General features: G+C 40.8%; 2 protein-coding genes and 1 pseudogene across 3 annotated transcripts in view; 1 reads left to right on the top strand and 2 right to left on the bottom strand.

Moving 5' to 3' along the window:
- The window catches only part of LOC306970662 (uncharacterized protein), a gene marked incomplete at its 3' end in the record, with an annotated part of 42458 nt that extends 38768 nt beyond the window's left edge, over positions 1–3690 (top strand). Inside the window, exon 8 of the mRNA XM_079566691.1 lies at positions 3685–3690. Coding sequence (XP_079422817.1) covers positions 3685–3690 — 6 coding nt within the window. The remainder of the gene's footprint in view (positions 1–3684) is intronic.
- LOC306970178 lies at positions 3265–8204 on the bottom strand (annotated as a pseudogene). Its single transcript, XR_013794291.1, has 4 exons — positions 7911–8204; positions 6198–6397; positions 5929–6104; positions 3265–5433 (listed from the first exon to the last, which is right to left on the bottom strand). The product of XR_013794291.1 is annotated as an uncharacterized misc_RNA (transcript).
- Positions 8205–10303: 2099 nt separating this feature from the next.
- On the bottom strand, positions 10304–17673 carry LOC306970222 (RAC-beta serine/threonine-protein kinase-like). Its single transcript, XM_079566101.1, has 14 exons — positions 17558–17673; positions 16332–16485; positions 16121–16249; positions 15926–16037; positions 15693–15843; positions 15340–15471; positions 15198–15263; positions 14927–14995; positions 14691–14813; positions 14154–14282; positions 13382–13596; positions 13221–13308; positions 12065–12167; positions 10304–11988 (listed from the first exon to the last, which is right to left on the bottom strand). The coding sequence occupies exons 2-14, from the start codon at positions 16375–16377 to the stop codon at positions 11909–11911; spliced, it is 1443 nt and encodes a 480-aa protein (XP_079422227.1). The 5' UTR covers positions 16378–16485; positions 17558–17673; the 3' UTR covers positions 10304–11908.
- Positions 17674–18242: the final 569 nt, after the last annotated feature.

Below are 18242 nucleotides of genomic sequence, written 5' to 3' on the forward strand. Positions count from 1 at the left end.
TACTGAGACTGAGCATGAAACAATGACACTTGATTTTTGGAAAACTGCTGAGACTTTACAAAAGCAAATCCAACACATGGAAGCAGCAAAATATTCATTGGAAAACACCTTGGAAGAGGTACAGAGAAATAAAGATGATCTCGGTTCAACTATTGATGAGATTAAGATGGAGAACATCCGCCTTAAACAGATGGGTGCTACTGTTCAGTCAAGCAAAGAGCATCTTAAAGCCATTAAAAATACGTTGCTAGTTAGCGGAAGTGGTGAAGCTCAAGAATTAGAAATGTTTGACAAGGATCTAGATGAGGAACGGAGCCAATCTGAGCCTGATCATATGGATTATAATGAGACAAGAAAAAAGCAAGCTAGTTCTGCTACAGAGCACACAATACCAATGAAAAAGGATGTTGGAGGAGATCTATCCAGGCTCAAAGACATGCTGCAACGTTTTATGAAAGTGTTGAATGAAAACATGCTGAACATCACCAGCAAAAAACAACAAATGGACAGGCAGATACTAGCTGTCTGTACTGCGTTGGAGGAAAAACCTCCAAAACTGAACACTCTAAAAGAGGACTTAACTAGTTATAGTAAGGCTGTTGAAATGGAAAAATCAGTTCTCGAGAATATCATGTCCTCTAATAAAGAGAAAATGGGTACTAAATTGTCGGCTATAGCAGAGTCAGAACAGGGAAATTTGGAAAGACTTAAGAAGGAAAGAAAAGAACTTGATTTGCTGAGGGAGACAATCAACAAAGAGAAGGAATACTTGGAAGAGCTGAAGTCAGAAATCCAGAAACAAAATGGAGAATTACTAAAGAAAAAACAAGATTTGCAAGATGAAAGAGAGAAGCTAGAGATTAAAGAGGCAGAACAACTGAACAGAGAAGACAATTTTCAGAAAGATATGAATCTAATGAAGAAAAGTATTGTAGGTGAGAAGGAAATGCTTCAAAATCAAAAACAACACTTTGAAGTTAAACTGTCTGAGTTAAAATCTCAAGAAGATCAGCTCAGACTGGCAGCAAAGTCTATGAGAGATCTCACGTTGAAATACAAACACCATTGTAAACTGGATGAAAATATACAAAGAATCGAGTTAAAGCGTGAACACATACTTCAGATAAGTAGAGATATTCAGGATAAATGTGGAGAGCTTAGAAAAATGAATTATAAAATTGGTTGTTATTATGATGCCACACGAAAGGAGAAGATGCAACCAAAGAAGTGTGACAAGGGAAGTCAAACAGAGGCATTAGCCTGGGAGCAAAAGCAAGATGTGAAGCCAAGTGAAACTTTAAAGGGAATTGACCAAAAGCAAGACAGAACAAGTCAGACTGACAAAGCTGATATGCAGTTAGAAATGAGTAATCAGAGCAATATAACCAACATATTGGCTGAAACAAGACAAAAAGAAGAGAAGGAACAGAATAGGAGGCATGCAAGTCTATCCGCGTCCCTGGAAAGATTAGCTGTTTCTACAGATGATAAAATGTCCAAAAAAGACTATCTGAGGCAGCTGTGGAAAGAAACAAACAAAGAGCGCAAAGAGATTGATCAGATGAAGCAAAGGGGACAGAGTCTCAAAAACAACCTTGAGACTAGAATGAAAACCATCAATACGTTTGTGATGAGATCCTGGACACAAGAGGAAAAAGAAACATTACTGTCAGACAAGTATAAGGCTGTGGAGGACAATGTAACACAGCATTATCAAAAACAACAGCCCAAACTGCTAGATGAAAAGTGCAGTGACTTAGAGCAACTCCAACTCCGAATGCTCAGTGAAACTCGGCCATTGAAAACTAGTGACAAAGCGAATCAAACATCAGAAATGGACTCTGTCACAGAAGAAGTGCAGGTAACACAAGGAACCTCCAGCAGTGACGGCGCAGAAGCATATGCGAATACATCCTCCGGACTCCTCTGCCACATCCAACACTACTGCTACAGCTGCTGCTGCCACTGCTGCGTCTGCTGTCAGCAAGGATGTCCTGAAAATAACAATAATAATAAACAAACCCAGTGCTAATGTTAGTGCATATGGTCTTTAATATACAGTATTTATTATTTGTGTGAGTGTTTTTGCCAATCTGGTATGAGAGCTTGCAATTTGATGTGATTCCTTTTGTTTATAAGCTGTTTTGAAATTCAACAAGTCTGATGTTTTAATACTTATGAAATACTATATAATTGTAACAAATCTGGAGAACTAAGAGTGGGAAAAATGTGTGTGAGTATAATGGATTAATAAAAGCATATAGAAACAAGTACTGTTTATTGTTGTCCGACATGATACACATAAGTGCATTCATTTAGTCATACAACAGAGCATAGCACAATTAGAGGAAACTGCTGTCATGAAAAGAGGCCACTTGAATACGAAAGCCAAATATTACTGTTAAAGGAACAGGCCACTGTTTTTACATACTGAGATATGGTCTTACCTGAGCTTAGATGAGTTGATACGTACCTGTTTGGTCTTTGTGCCCGCAGAAGAGCGTGGTTGCTTCCAACTTCACCCCCGTTTGGAGCTATAGGAACACATTGAGAGAGGCCAAATGCTAACAACATCTTTGGTTGTTTTGCGTGACTGAGGGCACGCACAAAGACCAGACACATACGCATTAACTCGTGTAAGCTCAGGCAAGAACATATCTCAGTATGTAAAAATGGTGGCCTGTTCCTTTAAGGTCATCATGAGGACATAGTGTTATGTTTTAAGTAACAATACGGAAATAAAGAACCCACCTTACCTTACCTTACCTTTATTGAGTTACTTTCTTCATTTTGCACGTCTCTGGCTTTGAGCAGTTAGAGGATGAACAGGCCTTCGAATAAAAGTATTTTTAGCCACAGAAATCCAATTGCAAAGTAATTAATTGATTCTGTGGACACAACTGCGCAGGAAACACTCGGCAGGACTGCGACGTCAATAGTCAGTGGAGTTCAAACAAATTGAGGTACTTAACTTGCCATCAGAGCAAATCACTTCTTCACTTTATGAAGGAAACAAACAATACGACTTTTCAACTGTAGAATATTCAAGGCGTGACAGTGCCACCTACTGGATTATATCAAATATAACTTCAAGTCAGTCAATTACTATAAAATAAAAATAAAGAAACAAGACTCCTCAAAATGTTGAAGAACCTTGCATAGTAGTTTTTTTTATTACATAATTATTCCCGTACAGTGATGGAGATGTGAGCTTGTCCTGCTTAACAGCCAGAAAAGAAAACACTCACAAATGTGGTCCAGAGCAGATTTATTGTTAGTCTGTAAAGCACTTCAGGGCATGACGGATAATCAATTCATGTTGTAAAATGTTGTTTCTTCAGTTGTTTTCTACTGCAACAATTAATATAGAATTATCTATTGTATAAAATTACATAATAGTATACCATTGTATTATGTAATCGCAAGAACACGCGCAAAGCAAACAGCCCCTCTGTGGTTAGTTCAGACATTCAAAGTATCCTCATTCAATAAAGAAAAGTCGTAATGCATCGTGTACAATTACATATGAAGACAGTTTATCATCACGTTTGTATATGATCATCGATAGAAAACATCCATTCAGTAATAATAGACTACACTACAGTGGACTATGTGTCCATAGTGGTGTTTTTATTTTCAGTGACAGCCTTGCTTTCCTCACATCCATTCTTGTCTGTGCGTTAGGAGTAGTCAAAAAGCAACATGTACAGTAGGTCCAGCAGAAACTTACAAACACAACTATATAATACACCCTGTTTGATTGGATCTATATTTATGCTAATATTTACAAGAAATAATGGCGGTAACAATAACCCACCAAAATACAAAATAAGCCAAGAACAACAATTCATATCGCATATTGAGTCTAAAAGCAATGTAAAAATGATCAGGACGAATCTATACAGGTACACTGTATAAATTCAGGACTTTAAATGGTTAAGCCAAAGCAATTGCATCACAGTCACACCAGATCAACTATATGACAATAGTGGATATAGACTTTTTATAACTGCAAACTGTAAGTCGCTGAAATTATGGCCACCTCATACGATACAAGTAAGAAAATATATCACATCAACGTCATCATAACCCAACAATCAGAATAAACCCAATCATATGTATGAGCTTGATTAACAAATTGAAAAGCTGTATTTCTTGACTTCTGTGAGCCAAACTAGAGAAAAAAATCATTATGTGTGGAGCTCTCTGGCAACATGGTGAGGTCGCTCAAGTCTTTGTCTGTAACTGCTGATCTACAGGCCTGCACTGAGTCTATTCGCTGCCGAGAGGAGGGCAGTGCTTCCAGAGAACTGGGTTGGCATGCTACGAACCATGTGTTTCTGGCGAGGGCGCAAACAGAGGCGAGGGTGGAGATGTCCCGTCGTCAATGCAGCGCAAAGATATTACACTGGGAAATGCATTAGTGGTTGCCTGATTTGACTTTTTCTCATCATTCTCATCTTTGCTTTTGTTAGTGCTATTGTTCAGCGCTTGGAGTTGGTTCATATCCAGCTCAGGGTAGGATCCCGACTGATTCATGGCTTGGACTAGCTTCTCAAGACCCTGTCCACTTTCGATCGATCCAGATTGACTGGCCTGCGCCGCTTGACATAAGTACTCCGTGTGCTGGCGCAGCTGGGCGATCTCCCTCTCTGTGGCGGCGTTCTGTTTTAAAAGCTCCTTGGTGCGGAGTGTTATGGCCAGCAGGCCCGACTGGTTCAGAATCTCAGCAGTGTTGTGAAAGCGGCGTTGCCTCATAGAAGTGCTGTCTGGGGCAGGACGATAAGGGCTTTGTGCGACTGAGGACGAAGGTGAAGAAGAGGGGGGGGAGGAAGAGGATGTAGAGTCAGAGGAGTAGGGAGGGGAGGGAGTTTGTGTGCTGGAAACAGATGGAGAACTGATGTTGTCTGAGCTGGAGCTCTTATGGGAGGAATGACCCTTGCTTTGGGACGCCTGCCCTGTTGTGGACCGGTGAGAAGTGCTGGATCTGTTCTTGTGCTGCGAATGCACTCTGACATCTCTCTGTTGCTGATGGAGCTTGAGAAGGTGCGTCGTGGTAGAGACAGCTTCCCTCTTCTCTTCCTCCGTACATACTCTTTTGCTTTGACTTTGGCCTTCGCCCCCACTTTCCTTCACACCAGCAGCGCGTGTGCTACCCTTGCTCTCGTGGCCTTCCTTCCTCGGATGAGGTGCAATGCGGGGGTACGAATTCAGAATGGGCAGGTAGGAATTCTTATGTGGCTTATGTGGCTGGGTGCTGCGGCCCGTGACTTTCTTGACGTGGTTTTTGGGCGGGGCCGCGGATGAGGATGAGGGGGCAGGTGCGGCTGGTTGTTGGATGAGGAGGAGTTGGGTGGGTCCTTTGGTGCTGGTGAGGTCGTGCCAGGCTCCGCCCCAGGCCAGGGGGCTGTGCATATGTTGCTCTGCTCTCGACTGTATCACAAGGTTGTAAGTCGAGGTTTGGACCATGAGCAGAAAAGAAAGAGCAAAACAGTGGGAGATGGTTAAAGTCACAAAGAGATAACATCTGACCGTACAGCTGGTATAGTATTTAATAATATATACAAGATGTACAAATGGTGCAAATAGTTGTAATGCTTGTAATCGACAGGCATGTGTGTGTAGTAAGCGCAGGAGATTATGTCAAAAAGCATACGCTGCACTAAAATTAGACACATGCTGGGAATGTGTGAGCTTTTTAAGTCTATTGATACATTCTTTCATTAAAGGTGCTATTTTTGCAACCAATGGAAACAACTTTTTGCAGAAACATTAACAGTTACAGCATTATTCATAAGAAATAACTAGAAAACATTATAGTTTCACCTTGATTTAGTTGGTTCTTTAAGCTTAAATGTAACAAAAGCAGAGAAAAGGAACTATGTGATTTTGCCACGTGTGGAGGGGTGCTGTAACTCAATAGCTCACCGGCTTGACCATCATGTTTTTGATGACGTAAACAGGGGTCATCTCTTTATATGGAGGCATGCTGTTGGTGGCAGCGTACACATTGTTACTGCTGCTGTTGGTGCTCTGCCTGTGAGGCTCGCTCACGCTGCTGCGCTGGTCGTCCACATCAGCGTGCAATGAGTCTGAGCCAGCCTCTGATCAACACAAGAGCACAAGTGGGCAGAAAAGTGTGAAGGAACACCAAGGTCCACGGACAAAAAAAAATCACACAGGGATAAATGCCTTACCTGAATAGCCCGAGTCCTTTTCAGAGTCCTTCTCGGAGCCACAGCGCAGCATGCAGTTGGTCATGTTAGCCATACCCATCTGCTCGCGGTGGGTGCCACTTTGGGACGCCCGCAGTGTCGCACTGTTACTCTTATCTTTGGCATTCTTTGAGGTGCCACGGGCAGCCCCAAAATGCCCCTGTTCCTTAGGCATTTCAGACCTTTGACAACAAAAATGATTACACCCAGATGAAAATAACATATCTCATTTTGATTAGATAACACCTTTTACAATTACCACCCTCAACTTCACAGCTCTATTGCTATATCAACGCGCCAAGTCCTACGCATAGGTCCACGGAGATGAAATATAAGGATTGTTGCCACCCTCAAAATGGCGTCCAAATCAGGAAAAATCTATCCAAACATTTAATTTGTGTTATGGAGCACCTTTGTGGACACTCAAAGTCACTTTACAGTTTCATGCTTTATACCCATTCAGCCACACAGTAGTACTAAGCTCGATTTGCAGCCACAGTAGCTGCACTGGGGCAGACTGATGGAAGCAGGGCTGCCAATGTGGTTCCTCCAAACCCCACACACTTACAAAAACCCACGGCAAGGAGGGTGACGTGAAGTTGGTCCCCTTTGCAAGAGGTTTTCCAAAAATAAATTGAAATAAATTGAAATTGCCCAAGGACACAATGACAATGTGCACTGGAGAGAGATGGGTGTCAAATTGTTTGAGATGAAACTTCCTTTAACAACAGGCCAAAAAAATAAATATATTTCCCCCCCCCCCCATTTTTAACAATTTAAAAGAAAAATGTCCCCCCTAAAATTTTCTTCAAATTTTTCCCCAATTTTTTGTGTTTTTTTCTCCCAATTTTCCCATTTTTTTCTAATTTTCCCCAAATTTGCCCCACTTTTTTTTTCTTTTTTTTCTCCACATTATTTCCCTTATTTATTTTTTAATCCGTCTTTCAGTTTTTTTTCTTTTAAATTCGAAAAACCAACAGGATAAAAACTTGATAAACTTATAGATATATATAGATATAAAGATAGAGTAGCATAAAGATAAAGTATATTGCCTTTCGGTACCCGCTTTCGATACTTTTATTTTTCCTGTACCCAGACCTAGGCACAGCAGACTATGAGAAAAAGATGTGACATACCATCACTCAAAAGAAAAACATTAAAGCCTAATAATAACTTGATTACATTTTGGCTACTACAAAGAATTTTGAAAAAAAAAAAGCTTATGTCAAAGGCTTTTGAATTGGAAAATTGAATTGTGGGTAAAATAGGCTTAAAACAATTGCAACTAACACATTACGGATTAATACAAGTATCCTGTAAACTTCATGGGCCAACAACTTGCACATAGGCGTCTGTTCAGATCATTATCAGTACACGTATCTGATGCAGCGCCCAGACTGTAATATCAGGCGAGCGGCGCGTTCATTGACGTGTGTCTCGAAACTCGTGCGTAAACATCTGAGCGCACGGATGAGGGTTGAGGAACAGCGGCTGAACTTGATAAGATGCTCCCTGGCAGCGCTCCACCGTCCCGCCCCTAACACTGTTATATAATACACTGCTGCGCCGCTCTATTAAAAAATAACCCTTCTGGAAATGGCACCGAATCATGCAATGTATACATGGAAAACACTCAAAACATGCTCCAAACTCTGAAAAGAAGACTAAGAAAACAAGTTTAGAAAAGCCACTCACCTGCCCGTGTTTTATCTGGTGAAGAGGAAGACTAGTTCACTGTGGGCACCAGGAAAACATGGCATCTCTACTGTTAGGAGGGCAAAAAGCTTCCTCCACTTTTGAGTGTTATTCATCCATGCTGCAGCCCAGATACTGTCCCGGAAGTGTTGAAAGTCTTTTTGTTTTTTTAGCGTTATGGGAAAAAATCCGAACAAATGCTAAGTAAAGGCATAGCAAGGCAGTAGTTTACAGCAGAGTCCAGCTGATTGCCAGTGTGATCATGTACTGAAAGCGTCCATGATGTTCATTTGCCTAGTCCCGCCCACGCGCTGTCAATATTCATGATTCCGCGTTGACGCAACCTGAACCGTTCGGCCAATCCCGTGCGGCGACACGTGTATGGGAGGTGACGCTTCACAGTCCACGTGAGGGGGAGGGGGGGGGGCATTTACGGCAAGTATGTTCAGTGACGCCGTCTTTTTAAAAAAACAAAAAACAATAACACAGTCGTGACATGGTCGTGACAGGCAGGTCTAAAGGACTTTTTTTTTTTCTTTTCTTTTTTTTACTGTATGGCAGCATGCAAAGGAGTAGCAATGTAGGCTGTAAAGCAAAATTTGTGAGGGTCATAATCGGATTTAAAGTGTGTAGGTTCATTGCATCTCCTATTTGCCTTTATGCATTGAAAATAAAGTTTGGAAATTGGAGGCATCAAAGTCCTCGTGACGTTGAGCGCATACGCAATCCAATCTTTGTGAAATGGGTATTTGTTGAACGCTGATATTTAGCCTGTAACATCCGAGAATTATTTGTTACACTGTCGATTCGCAAATAACCACTCGCTCCACACAACGCAACAATGTAACTTTCCCATTAAAACCCAAACACAACCCATTTATACAGTGTTTTAACGTCGATATCCAGCCAGATCGCTCTAATAATGTCCCGTCTGATTCATCCATGTTTTTGCGCGTGTGGAAGTGTGTCTCGGAGCAGAGGGCGTGGGGACAGTGTGAAATGTGTGCGGCTACATGTGATGTGGAGCTGGGTCGGTACGGCGGCGGCGGGAGGGGAGGGGAGGGGGGCGGGGTCGCGCGCTTGTACACCGGTAGACGGCACATGTTCCCTGATGGAGGAGCCGTGAAGAGCACCGTGAGCGCGTAGGGAGCGAGTACTCGGCGAACCAGACCGTCTGATAAACACAGGCGGGGGGAGAAAAAAAGAACAGTTGCCCCGCTTACATAATAGTGCCTTTTTCCGCTTTATCCTCGGAACATGGAGGCCACTTCAGAAGTCACCGGGAGTTCTGCATAAACAAGGCTCTATAAGGGAAACTAACAAACTTTCAGTAAGATATAATAGGTTAACCTCTTAACTCCCGCCTGAACCGAGAGCATTTTCTCCAGTTCAGCTTTACCCAAATCCTGTAGGCCAGTGCAACGCCTCATTTGAAAGCTATAAGACCTACAAAACTAAATGGATCTTTTTTCCTCACATCAGATTTTTTTTCATCACTTTTATTGTTGGGCAGTCATCTCACTTTTGTCAAATTTTCGTGACTTTTTTTGTCACTTTTTCGATTTTTTTGGTCCATTTTTTTGTCACTCTTTTGTCACTTTCTCGTCAAATTATTCGCATTTTTTTGTCAAATTCTTATCACTTTTTCGTCCATTTTTTCCCCATTTTTCGTCAAATTTTTCTCACTTTTTTGTCAAATTTTTGTCCATTTGTCTATTTTTTGGTAAATTTTTTGTACATTTTTTGTCACTTTTTCGTACATTTTTTTCTCACTTTTTTCACGTTTTCGTCTCAGTTTTGTTTGCCATTTTCACACCTTTTTTCCGGAAGCTTTTGGATTGGGGTAAAGCTGGAGAAAATGTGCTCAATTCAGGTGGGAGTTAAGGGGTTAATGGCCCAACATAGTGCCGCGTTTCACATGGCATCGATGAGCAAAATGGGCTGAAACCAAGAGGCATGCACAATCTTGTTGAATGCCTGCAGTTAATAAATAGACAAAATAACCTTGTTTAACGTGTATGTGGCTAATATCAAATGTCTCCAGACCAATGATTGATGCATGTAAAAGAATAGTATGGCTGTACCGATGTCTTCGATTTCCCCTTTACATTTATTAAACCAGATACTATTACAAAGAGTATAATGGAATCACGTTTTGTTCTTTGGTTCACGAGACCAAAAGAAATGAAGCAGCTACATATTCATAAGTATGTAGTTATTTCTTTCATGCATCATCTTGAACCAAGTTACTCCGTTTGCAAAGTTAGAGACCTTTACAGACAACCATGACAGGTAAGAGTTATGAAGTAAAATGTGTATTCAATCATTGTCTTTCAGTTTTACATTCATAGACAAATAGAAACAAATGGATTGAATAAAATAATGTAACTGAAAAAACATACATTTAATTCAACGGTTGTGAATTCTTCTTAATTTCAGATCATGTCTGAATAAGAACCAAGGGACAGGAAAGGGGATGGACAGCAAGTTGAAGTGTATCCAAAAAACAGAAATGATTTCAACACAGTGAAGGCAATAGAGCCAGCGATCAATGGGACAGAGAACAAGTTTGCCGAAGCGGCCCGTGGTCTCTCACAGGGGCTTCAGCTTCAGCATAGCACCGGTACAATGGTGACCACATTGTCATTTACAGTATATCTAGTATTGCTAATCAATACAGTGCATCCCGTCCTTGTTACTCTTTGTTGTGCCGCCATTTACAACAATTGGGGAAAATTGAATATAATAAAAAGACATCCTCACTAGTCACAATTGCACTCACAAAACACAAAATCTATTAATGGGCCATGTTCATAATGTAGGCAAATGCAGCAAAAACACCTGTAAAATGCCAGGTAATGCATTTCACTTTTAATAATCAAATACTGATAGAGCCTGCTTGGACTATGCAGTTATGCCAACTTCAATACAACAGTACGGAAGAATAGTGAAATGACACAAGACAATTGAGGGGCCTCATTTGAAAATGGTTGTTTAATAAACCTGGCTGTCAGAGTAATTCGCTACCATTTGTTCTGAAAGAAACCAGAAATCTACCATACTTTATGACTCAGCAGGTCATGTCTCACATGGTTGAGATGAGTTTCATCTCATATACAGTATACAGCATGAGAAGGCCTACACTGTGAACATGGTCCTATAACAAAATGAGGTCTGCTTTAAATCACTAAGTGCTTATTGAACCTCTTAAATCACATGGCTGGTGTTTCTCTTAAAGATCAAGAAAGATAGTGTCAGAATTAAAACCCCGTTTAAAAAAAATAACATACACCTTGTGTATTTAGCTTTTCCCCAAATCCGTTATTATCGGTCACATTTTCAGATCTGTTACAGCGATCACATTCTGAGATGATTGAATTACTTCTCTGCATACAATGATGTTCTGAAGGTCTTGCATAACCATGTTCAGGTTCTTTTTTTGTTGCTCCTGACAGTTACCAAGCAAAACGGTGGAAAGGCACTAAAGCGAACCTTAACACTGTCACTCACTGCTTCAGTTGATGCCTCAAAACACGCACACACCCAGCAACGAGACAGTCAAACTGCCTCCATCGTTCCTCCCTCATTAAAGAACCAGTCTACAGTGAACAGTAAAAGCTAATTGTGAAGAAGAGCACTTAACAGTGTATGGCATTCAGACCGGTGGTTTTACAGTCTGAAACAGCAGCGGTACCGAGCTACCAAGTGCGACCTGAAGGTGCTATTGCCAGAAGTTCGGACTGTGAAATGAAGTTTTGCTGATTACTATGTGAGGTACTTTAGTCCAGTTTGATTCAGTATAACCATAATGTGGCAAGGCTTTGTCCGTAGTGTGGACTAACAGGCTTTGTATAAAATAATATACCGCCAGCCGAGGCACTTTAATCTTGCCAGGACTAAAAGCCTGTTGGAGATTGTAGTCAGTTCATAGTTGCTAGAGACAAAGGCAGCTGACACGTGGCGCAAATGTCAGTGTGTGCGTGTGTGGTGCTGGTTCATCACTCTCTTATGCTGGCAGAGTAGGAGAACTGGGGGAAGTGTGCCTGTTGTCTGGGGTCCTCACAGTCCAGACTGAGTTCTGTAAAGATCATAAACAGAGGGTCAGTCAGCGGGACATCGTACAGACAGCTGCTGGACAGTCAGATGATACTTACGCTTGTCTGGAGGTGTGAGTGTGATGGTCTGCGCCGTGAACTCCTCGTCAAAGTACCGAGTGTCTGTCTCTGATGTCACTTGGGGTTTGAAAAGGGGGGTGATCTAAGGGGAAGGTAAATGTTCAAATGTCAACTGGAAACATTGCAGAACAAATGCTGTACGATTCAGCAAATACTGATTTCTGTAACTTAAGTGTCAGTGGAGCAGTGGGTCTAGGGTTTGCCCACCAACGAGAGAGAGAGACCTCACCAAAGTTCATACCATCAAACAAGCAACAAAACAAGAAGCATCTTCCCTCTCTCTTGCTACAGCAGCGTTTTTGCCTGTATTTGTTGTTCCTGTGTTCCACATTGTTTTTCTGAATACATTTGTAAATCTTTGCTGTGTTTTTATGAGGTTCAGTGGATTTGTTACTACAGAGAGTACGTACTAAACATGAAGGACCAAGGTTTTTTAAAAATACACGAACAGCAAGCTTATGAGCTAAAAACATTTGAGACCAACACATTTCTTCTTCTACAACACTGAAGAGACATTAAGAGCCCTCAGTGGAGGCGTCACAAGAGACGCTACAGGAAACAAAAAAGGGACAAACGAGGCGGTATCGCGTATCGCTACTGTTGTTAATCTGCTATTCATCAGCTACGCTCTTCCCAGAAGATGGAGAAAGACTGTTGTGGTGCGGAGGGAGCTACGCAGGAGAAAGAGGAAGGAGGAAGTGGAGGAGCTGACCAGTGCAGGGCACCATGCTCTGAAACAGGGACAAACCCAGGAGGCGGTGCACCGTTTCGGAAGAGCACTGAAGGCAGTACTCCGGTTTCCCCTATACCTCCAAAAACAAGCTGGTCAGGGTGACCCACAATGGCAGCGTGCTCAGTCGCAGCGGCTCAGGACTAACCCAACACCTCAACGCAATTTTGTTGTACAATTACTTATCTTGCATCTCAATGATACAGCACCCCCACATTACTCTCGGTCTTATTGTATATATTAAAATAAGACAGAGGAATGCTTGATTAGTGTTTTTAAGAAAATGGTTGGCCTCTTCTCAATTCTTTTTGGAGTTGCTTTCAAACCACTTGCATCTGTTGTAAAAAACAGTTTTGCATCACTGTCGCCACATTTTGATACCAAATACAACCATTTTGTTTTTACCTTCTTCTGTTCAAGGTCCTGCCAGTTGATGCTGACGAAGAAAACATGACTCATGACTTCTTTGGCATCGTTAGGTCCTCCCCCTAACCTGTGAGCCGCACATTGAAAACAATTAAAATGTTTCCGATTTTGACTAAGTAAGAAAGGCCTGTTAAGCCTACCTCTGTTTTGGGTCTTTCTTGAGTAGGCCAGCGAGCAGGGATTTAGCCTCTGGGGACAGATTTCTGGGGAAGCGGATCTCCTCCATGAGGATGAGCTCGAACAGACGCTCATGATCACGGTTATAGAAAGGCAGACGACCACACATCATCTCATACATGACGACGCCGAGACCCCACCAGTCCACAGCACGTCCGTAATCATTATCCTCCAGAACCTGTGCAAGAAGTCAAATTAAAAAACGCTCTGCAAGTTGGAACAATTTTCATTGTTAGGGCTATATGTCACAAACTACACTTCCTAGTAAAAATGTGAACTTTGTAATCAAAACCTACACACTCAGAGCAGACACTGTGCATGGTTTCTACTGTCAACCACAAGACAAGTGTAATACTTTTTAATACCATGTTAATGCCCAAATACACTATTTTAAATGGCAAGAGCAAAAAAAAAATCTGTGCATATTGCCTTTAAGATTTGCAAATGTGTTTCAGATACTGTATTTCTATTATATTTCCAATTAACTCCATCCAAGAAATCTACAAGTCAATTTAAATGTTTTCTAATGACTTTTAGACATTAACTTTGGCTCTACACTAAACAGTGTTCTATGAATGTTTCACTGATACTAGAATTGTAAATAAAAATGTTTAATCTTTTGCATCATGTATTCACAAGAGAAGTGAAAATGTGCCCAGTCTTCTCCAAAACTGCTTAAAACTGTGAGGAATTGTGTTTTCACTGTAATAAGCAGGTAGAGGATTTACGCCTCACCTCAGGAGCGAGATACTCAGGAGTCCCACAGAAAGTCTTCATGGTTGCGTCAGATGTAATGCCCTCTTTACAAAGGCCAAAGTCTGTGATTTTGATGTGTCCATCTTTATCCAGCATTAGGTTTTCCAGCTGAAGGAAGACAAACGACACTGTGATGCAAACACGGATTTGACGAGCCGCCAAATTTGGTCAGTTGTGATCATTCCTATGGACCTTTGGACCCGTTAGTCTGGATATTTTTGTAGTAACTTCAACAAATGATATAGGACATAAAATATCATAAAATGTAGTTGTACGGAACAACAAGGGTGCAAACACTGCTCTAAAAAGTCAAAGATTTTTGCATAATAAAAGCAGGTATGTCTAAATTCACATTATAACACATTATCATTAGTCATTAGACACTCCCAAATTTTCATCTATCCTTTTTTCAAAACAATCTCTACAGAGAAAAATAAAAAATAACACATTCCTTTGTTGTGAAATAAACCACAATGTTATTTATTTATAGAATGGGTCAAATTAGTGATTGAGCACCTTCAGGTCGCGGTAAACTACGTCCCGTGAGTGAAGATATTCCAGCGCTGATACAATCTCAGCGCCGTAGAAGCGAGCTCGATCCTCGGTGAAGACCCGCTCACGTGACAGATGAAAGAACAACTGAAAGAGGCAGATGGAGCCCGACAGTCACTACTTTAAGACAATCTATTACCAGAGCATACAGAGATTTTTATATGGGGAAACTTTCAAGTGAGGCCATGCGACTGTCTTACCTCGCCGCCATTGGTGTATTCCATTACAAAACACAGCCTATCATGTGTTTGGAAGGCATATTTCAGTGTCTGTTGGAAGATGATAGCACAAATTAAAGACAGAAAACAGAAGATGACAGACTCAAAAAGGGCATCTCTACGAGGAGCATCAGGGAGCTGCACATGATGGACGCAACAATCAGTAATTTAAGGGCAAACTGATGACACTGCTATTTTAAAGCCTGCACGAGTCTTGAGGAGATGAAAATAATCTGTTTTGGTAAATACTCACAGTGAGAAAAGGGTGGCATGTGTTTTGTAACACTCTGCTTTCTGTAACTGTGTGGGCGACCTCATCCTACAACAAAAACGTTTCTGATCAAATTAATGCCGTTGCAAACAAGAAACTTGGGACAACTACCACGAAAACTTACCTTGGCAATAATTACTTCTTTTCGCAATATTTTCATGGCGTAGTGTACTCCAGTGGACCTTTCCTTGACAAGAATAACTTTCCCAAATGTTCCCTTGCCCAGCAGCTTTAGATATTCAAAGTCAGACATGTTCTAAAGAAATACAAACACATACTTAAAGGGTTGATTCAGGGCAGTAAATATAAGTGGAATATATGCACTATTGTCGTCTGTCTATCCAAAGAGACGTCATCTCTGGTTTAATTAACATGTAAATATGTAATGAACAGCATCTAAACATCACATATTAACTAACATACAGTACATTTACATAATAACTAACTTGGTATAGTTATTGTCTAAACAAATCTTACCACTTTATTGCGGCTCTTAGACATGGCCACCTCCATCTCTTCCAAAGTGGACTCGCTCGGTGAGCCAAATACTTCCATTGGCTCCTCCTCTTCCTCCTCGCGCATCTTCAGACTGTTGGCCACAGACTGAATCGCTCGCATCCATTCCTCCCTGATAGTTAAGATATTCATAAAAATAAGAGAACATTCTATCAACCCCCAATGTTTCCTAAACGTTCATGGCCTGCACTAACCTCTCCTCATTAGTGTCCACGTGAAAGGTCCGTTCGATGAAGGTGGTCCACTGCAGGCAGCGGATAACAAACGTATTTGGCTTGGGTCTTTCAGTCTTCATTAACTGACACTCTGCAGGGAGCAATAAATACATGGACTTTGTTCTTTTGCATAGTGGCATAATAATGACGGTCAAATGAATAGACAATACTAACGTGCTACTGAGAAGTTGTTGAGAGGTGGAGAACTCTGATCATTGAGGTCTGGTTTTTCTTTGTAGCCGATAAAGGAGCCATCGCTTTTTAAAATAAAATACCTGGGCCTCCAGGTTTTGATGTATTCACCTGGAATAAATAAACACATTTTTTTTAAATACATGATTACATACAGTGTCGCTGAAAACATGTGAATTGTTTGAATACTGACCTCTCTTTTGGAGCCAGCCCTCTCTGACTATACTGACTTCATTCATGGTGAGAGATGTCTTTCAGAGAGGGTGAGGAACGGGAGGATGGGGAGGGGAATGGTGGGTTTTTCACTTGGAACTGTTCAATTCTCAAACACCGTCATCAATGATCACCTGCAGAACAAACAATTTGATTACATTAGTTATTTTGTGTGATCTTTATATTAAAAGGAAACAGTGCTAAGATTCTATTTAGAAAACAATAGAATAAAATATTGTTGTTGTTGTTTTGCATACGCTGCGTTCTCATGATATAGTACATCCCAATTGTATTAGTGCAGTATTTCTTACAGTGATTACACACAGCCACGCTTACATTGTTAGTGTATTATACTGAATTTAGCATTGCATTGTAGACACATTTAAACAGACTGAATTGTTACAAAAAACTGACTTTACATTTGTGTTTACATCGAGTCAACAGCTGATAAACCTCTTTCTCCGCTTCAAAAGTATCTTTCGCTCACACAGCCGTGCGTTTACGCGACAGATACAATAGACGCGTCAAAAACGTGAACATACAAGACACTTCTTTGTCTGGAAGTTGTTTGTTTGCTCGGCAGCGTTTATCATTAGCGTGAGTTAGCATGCAGCCGCTGACAGTAGCTAGCACCAAGCTAGCAGAGCCGAGTTAACTTTTAACAGATGGTTTATAAAAGGTAAATAACCTCGCACACGCTCGCCAACCACTAAATACAACCGCGTTTGCAGCTAAACTATTTTGACAATGCAGGCGAGACTTGAACACCGAAACACCACCTCAGATAATGACTTTTAAAAACAAAGATGTTGTTGCATTTCCACTCACAGCTCGCTTGGCCAAACTCAGTTGCTTGTAGTTACTCATTAGTGAAATATTTTGAACTGAATGTCGCATATTGCTGCTTATTTTCACACGTTATAAAGATAAATACCAGGCGGTCAGTTCTTACAGTGTTGATAGATTATTGTAGTGAAAAATCGGCACCATTAGCTTTGCCTGATCGTAGAAATGTTGCTTTATTATTAGTAAACAGTTTTACTTTAGCGACCTTATTCCTTGAACTGATGTAGCCCTGCTAATTATTACTAACGACTTATGGATATTTCAGAGCCATGTAGTACACTTTTAATCTAAAATGTCTCAATGAAATCCCTTCTTGCAACATAACAAATGTGTAAAAGCATATATTAAGATTAAACATACATTGAAGAAGCTCTTTAGTCCACGTTGTTGAGGTTTTAGAGCAGTTTTGACAGGCTGGATCCAGAGTAGGCCACATCCACCACCAGGAAAAAACACCATGGACTCTCTTCTTCTGGAGGCACAGCGAAGGTCGCAGCGCCGTGTCATCACAGCGCCACCGTGTGGCACAATAACACACTGCATCACAGGAGAGCGGTAGCGTTAGGTTTATGGTTTAATGATTTAATGATGTGTTGCTGCAATAATTTATTATTTATTATTTATTTAGAAATTATTTCGCCGTTTCGTGTGCATGATTAAATGTGGAGACTGCTTTCAAGGTAATGTAAAAAAAAAAAAATATGTTGTATGTCTGTTTTGAAGACTTAAAGCATGTCGACTGTCTTCAGCTGCAGTTGCTAATAGTAGTTTTCTCATTATTGCTCATCATAGGGGCACACGAGTTCTTATAGGATCTTTATACACAGTAGAAAGAAAACTTTTATTTGCTAAATATTTTTAATAACTTTTACACAGACAAATTATAACATGTATTACAACTTGAATAGGACCAGTGGAGGAACATGAGTGAGAATGAGATCATTATTACAACTGCATGTCGAACAAGTTTGGAACTTATTATTTTCTGTACAGGAAGTGTTTTTCCCCTGTAAAAGTCAATAAGGACAACCACAGCCTTACGGAA

Source organism: Gobius niger, assembly GCF_951799975.1.
Source record: "Gobius niger genome assembly, chromosome: 11".
NCBI lineage: Eukaryota > Metazoa > Chordata > Actinopteri > Gobiiformes > Gobiidae > Gobius > Gobius niger.

Excerpts from the sequence above, each read along its gene's own strand:
- LOC306970222 (XM_079566101.1), bottom strand. The coding sequence starts at position 16,377 with ATGAATGAAGTCAGTATAGTCAGAGAGGGCTGGCTCCAAAAGAGAG. Across the intron at positions 16,038-16,120 it reads CAACAACTTCTCAGTAGCAC|AGTGTCAGTTAATGAAGACT; the intron begins GTTAGTATTGTC and ends TGCTCCCTGCAG. Across the intron at positions 14,283-14,690 it reads TAGTTTACCGCGACCTGAAG|CTGGAAAACCTAATGCTGGA; the intron begins GTGCTCAATCAC and ends GTCTTCCTTCAG.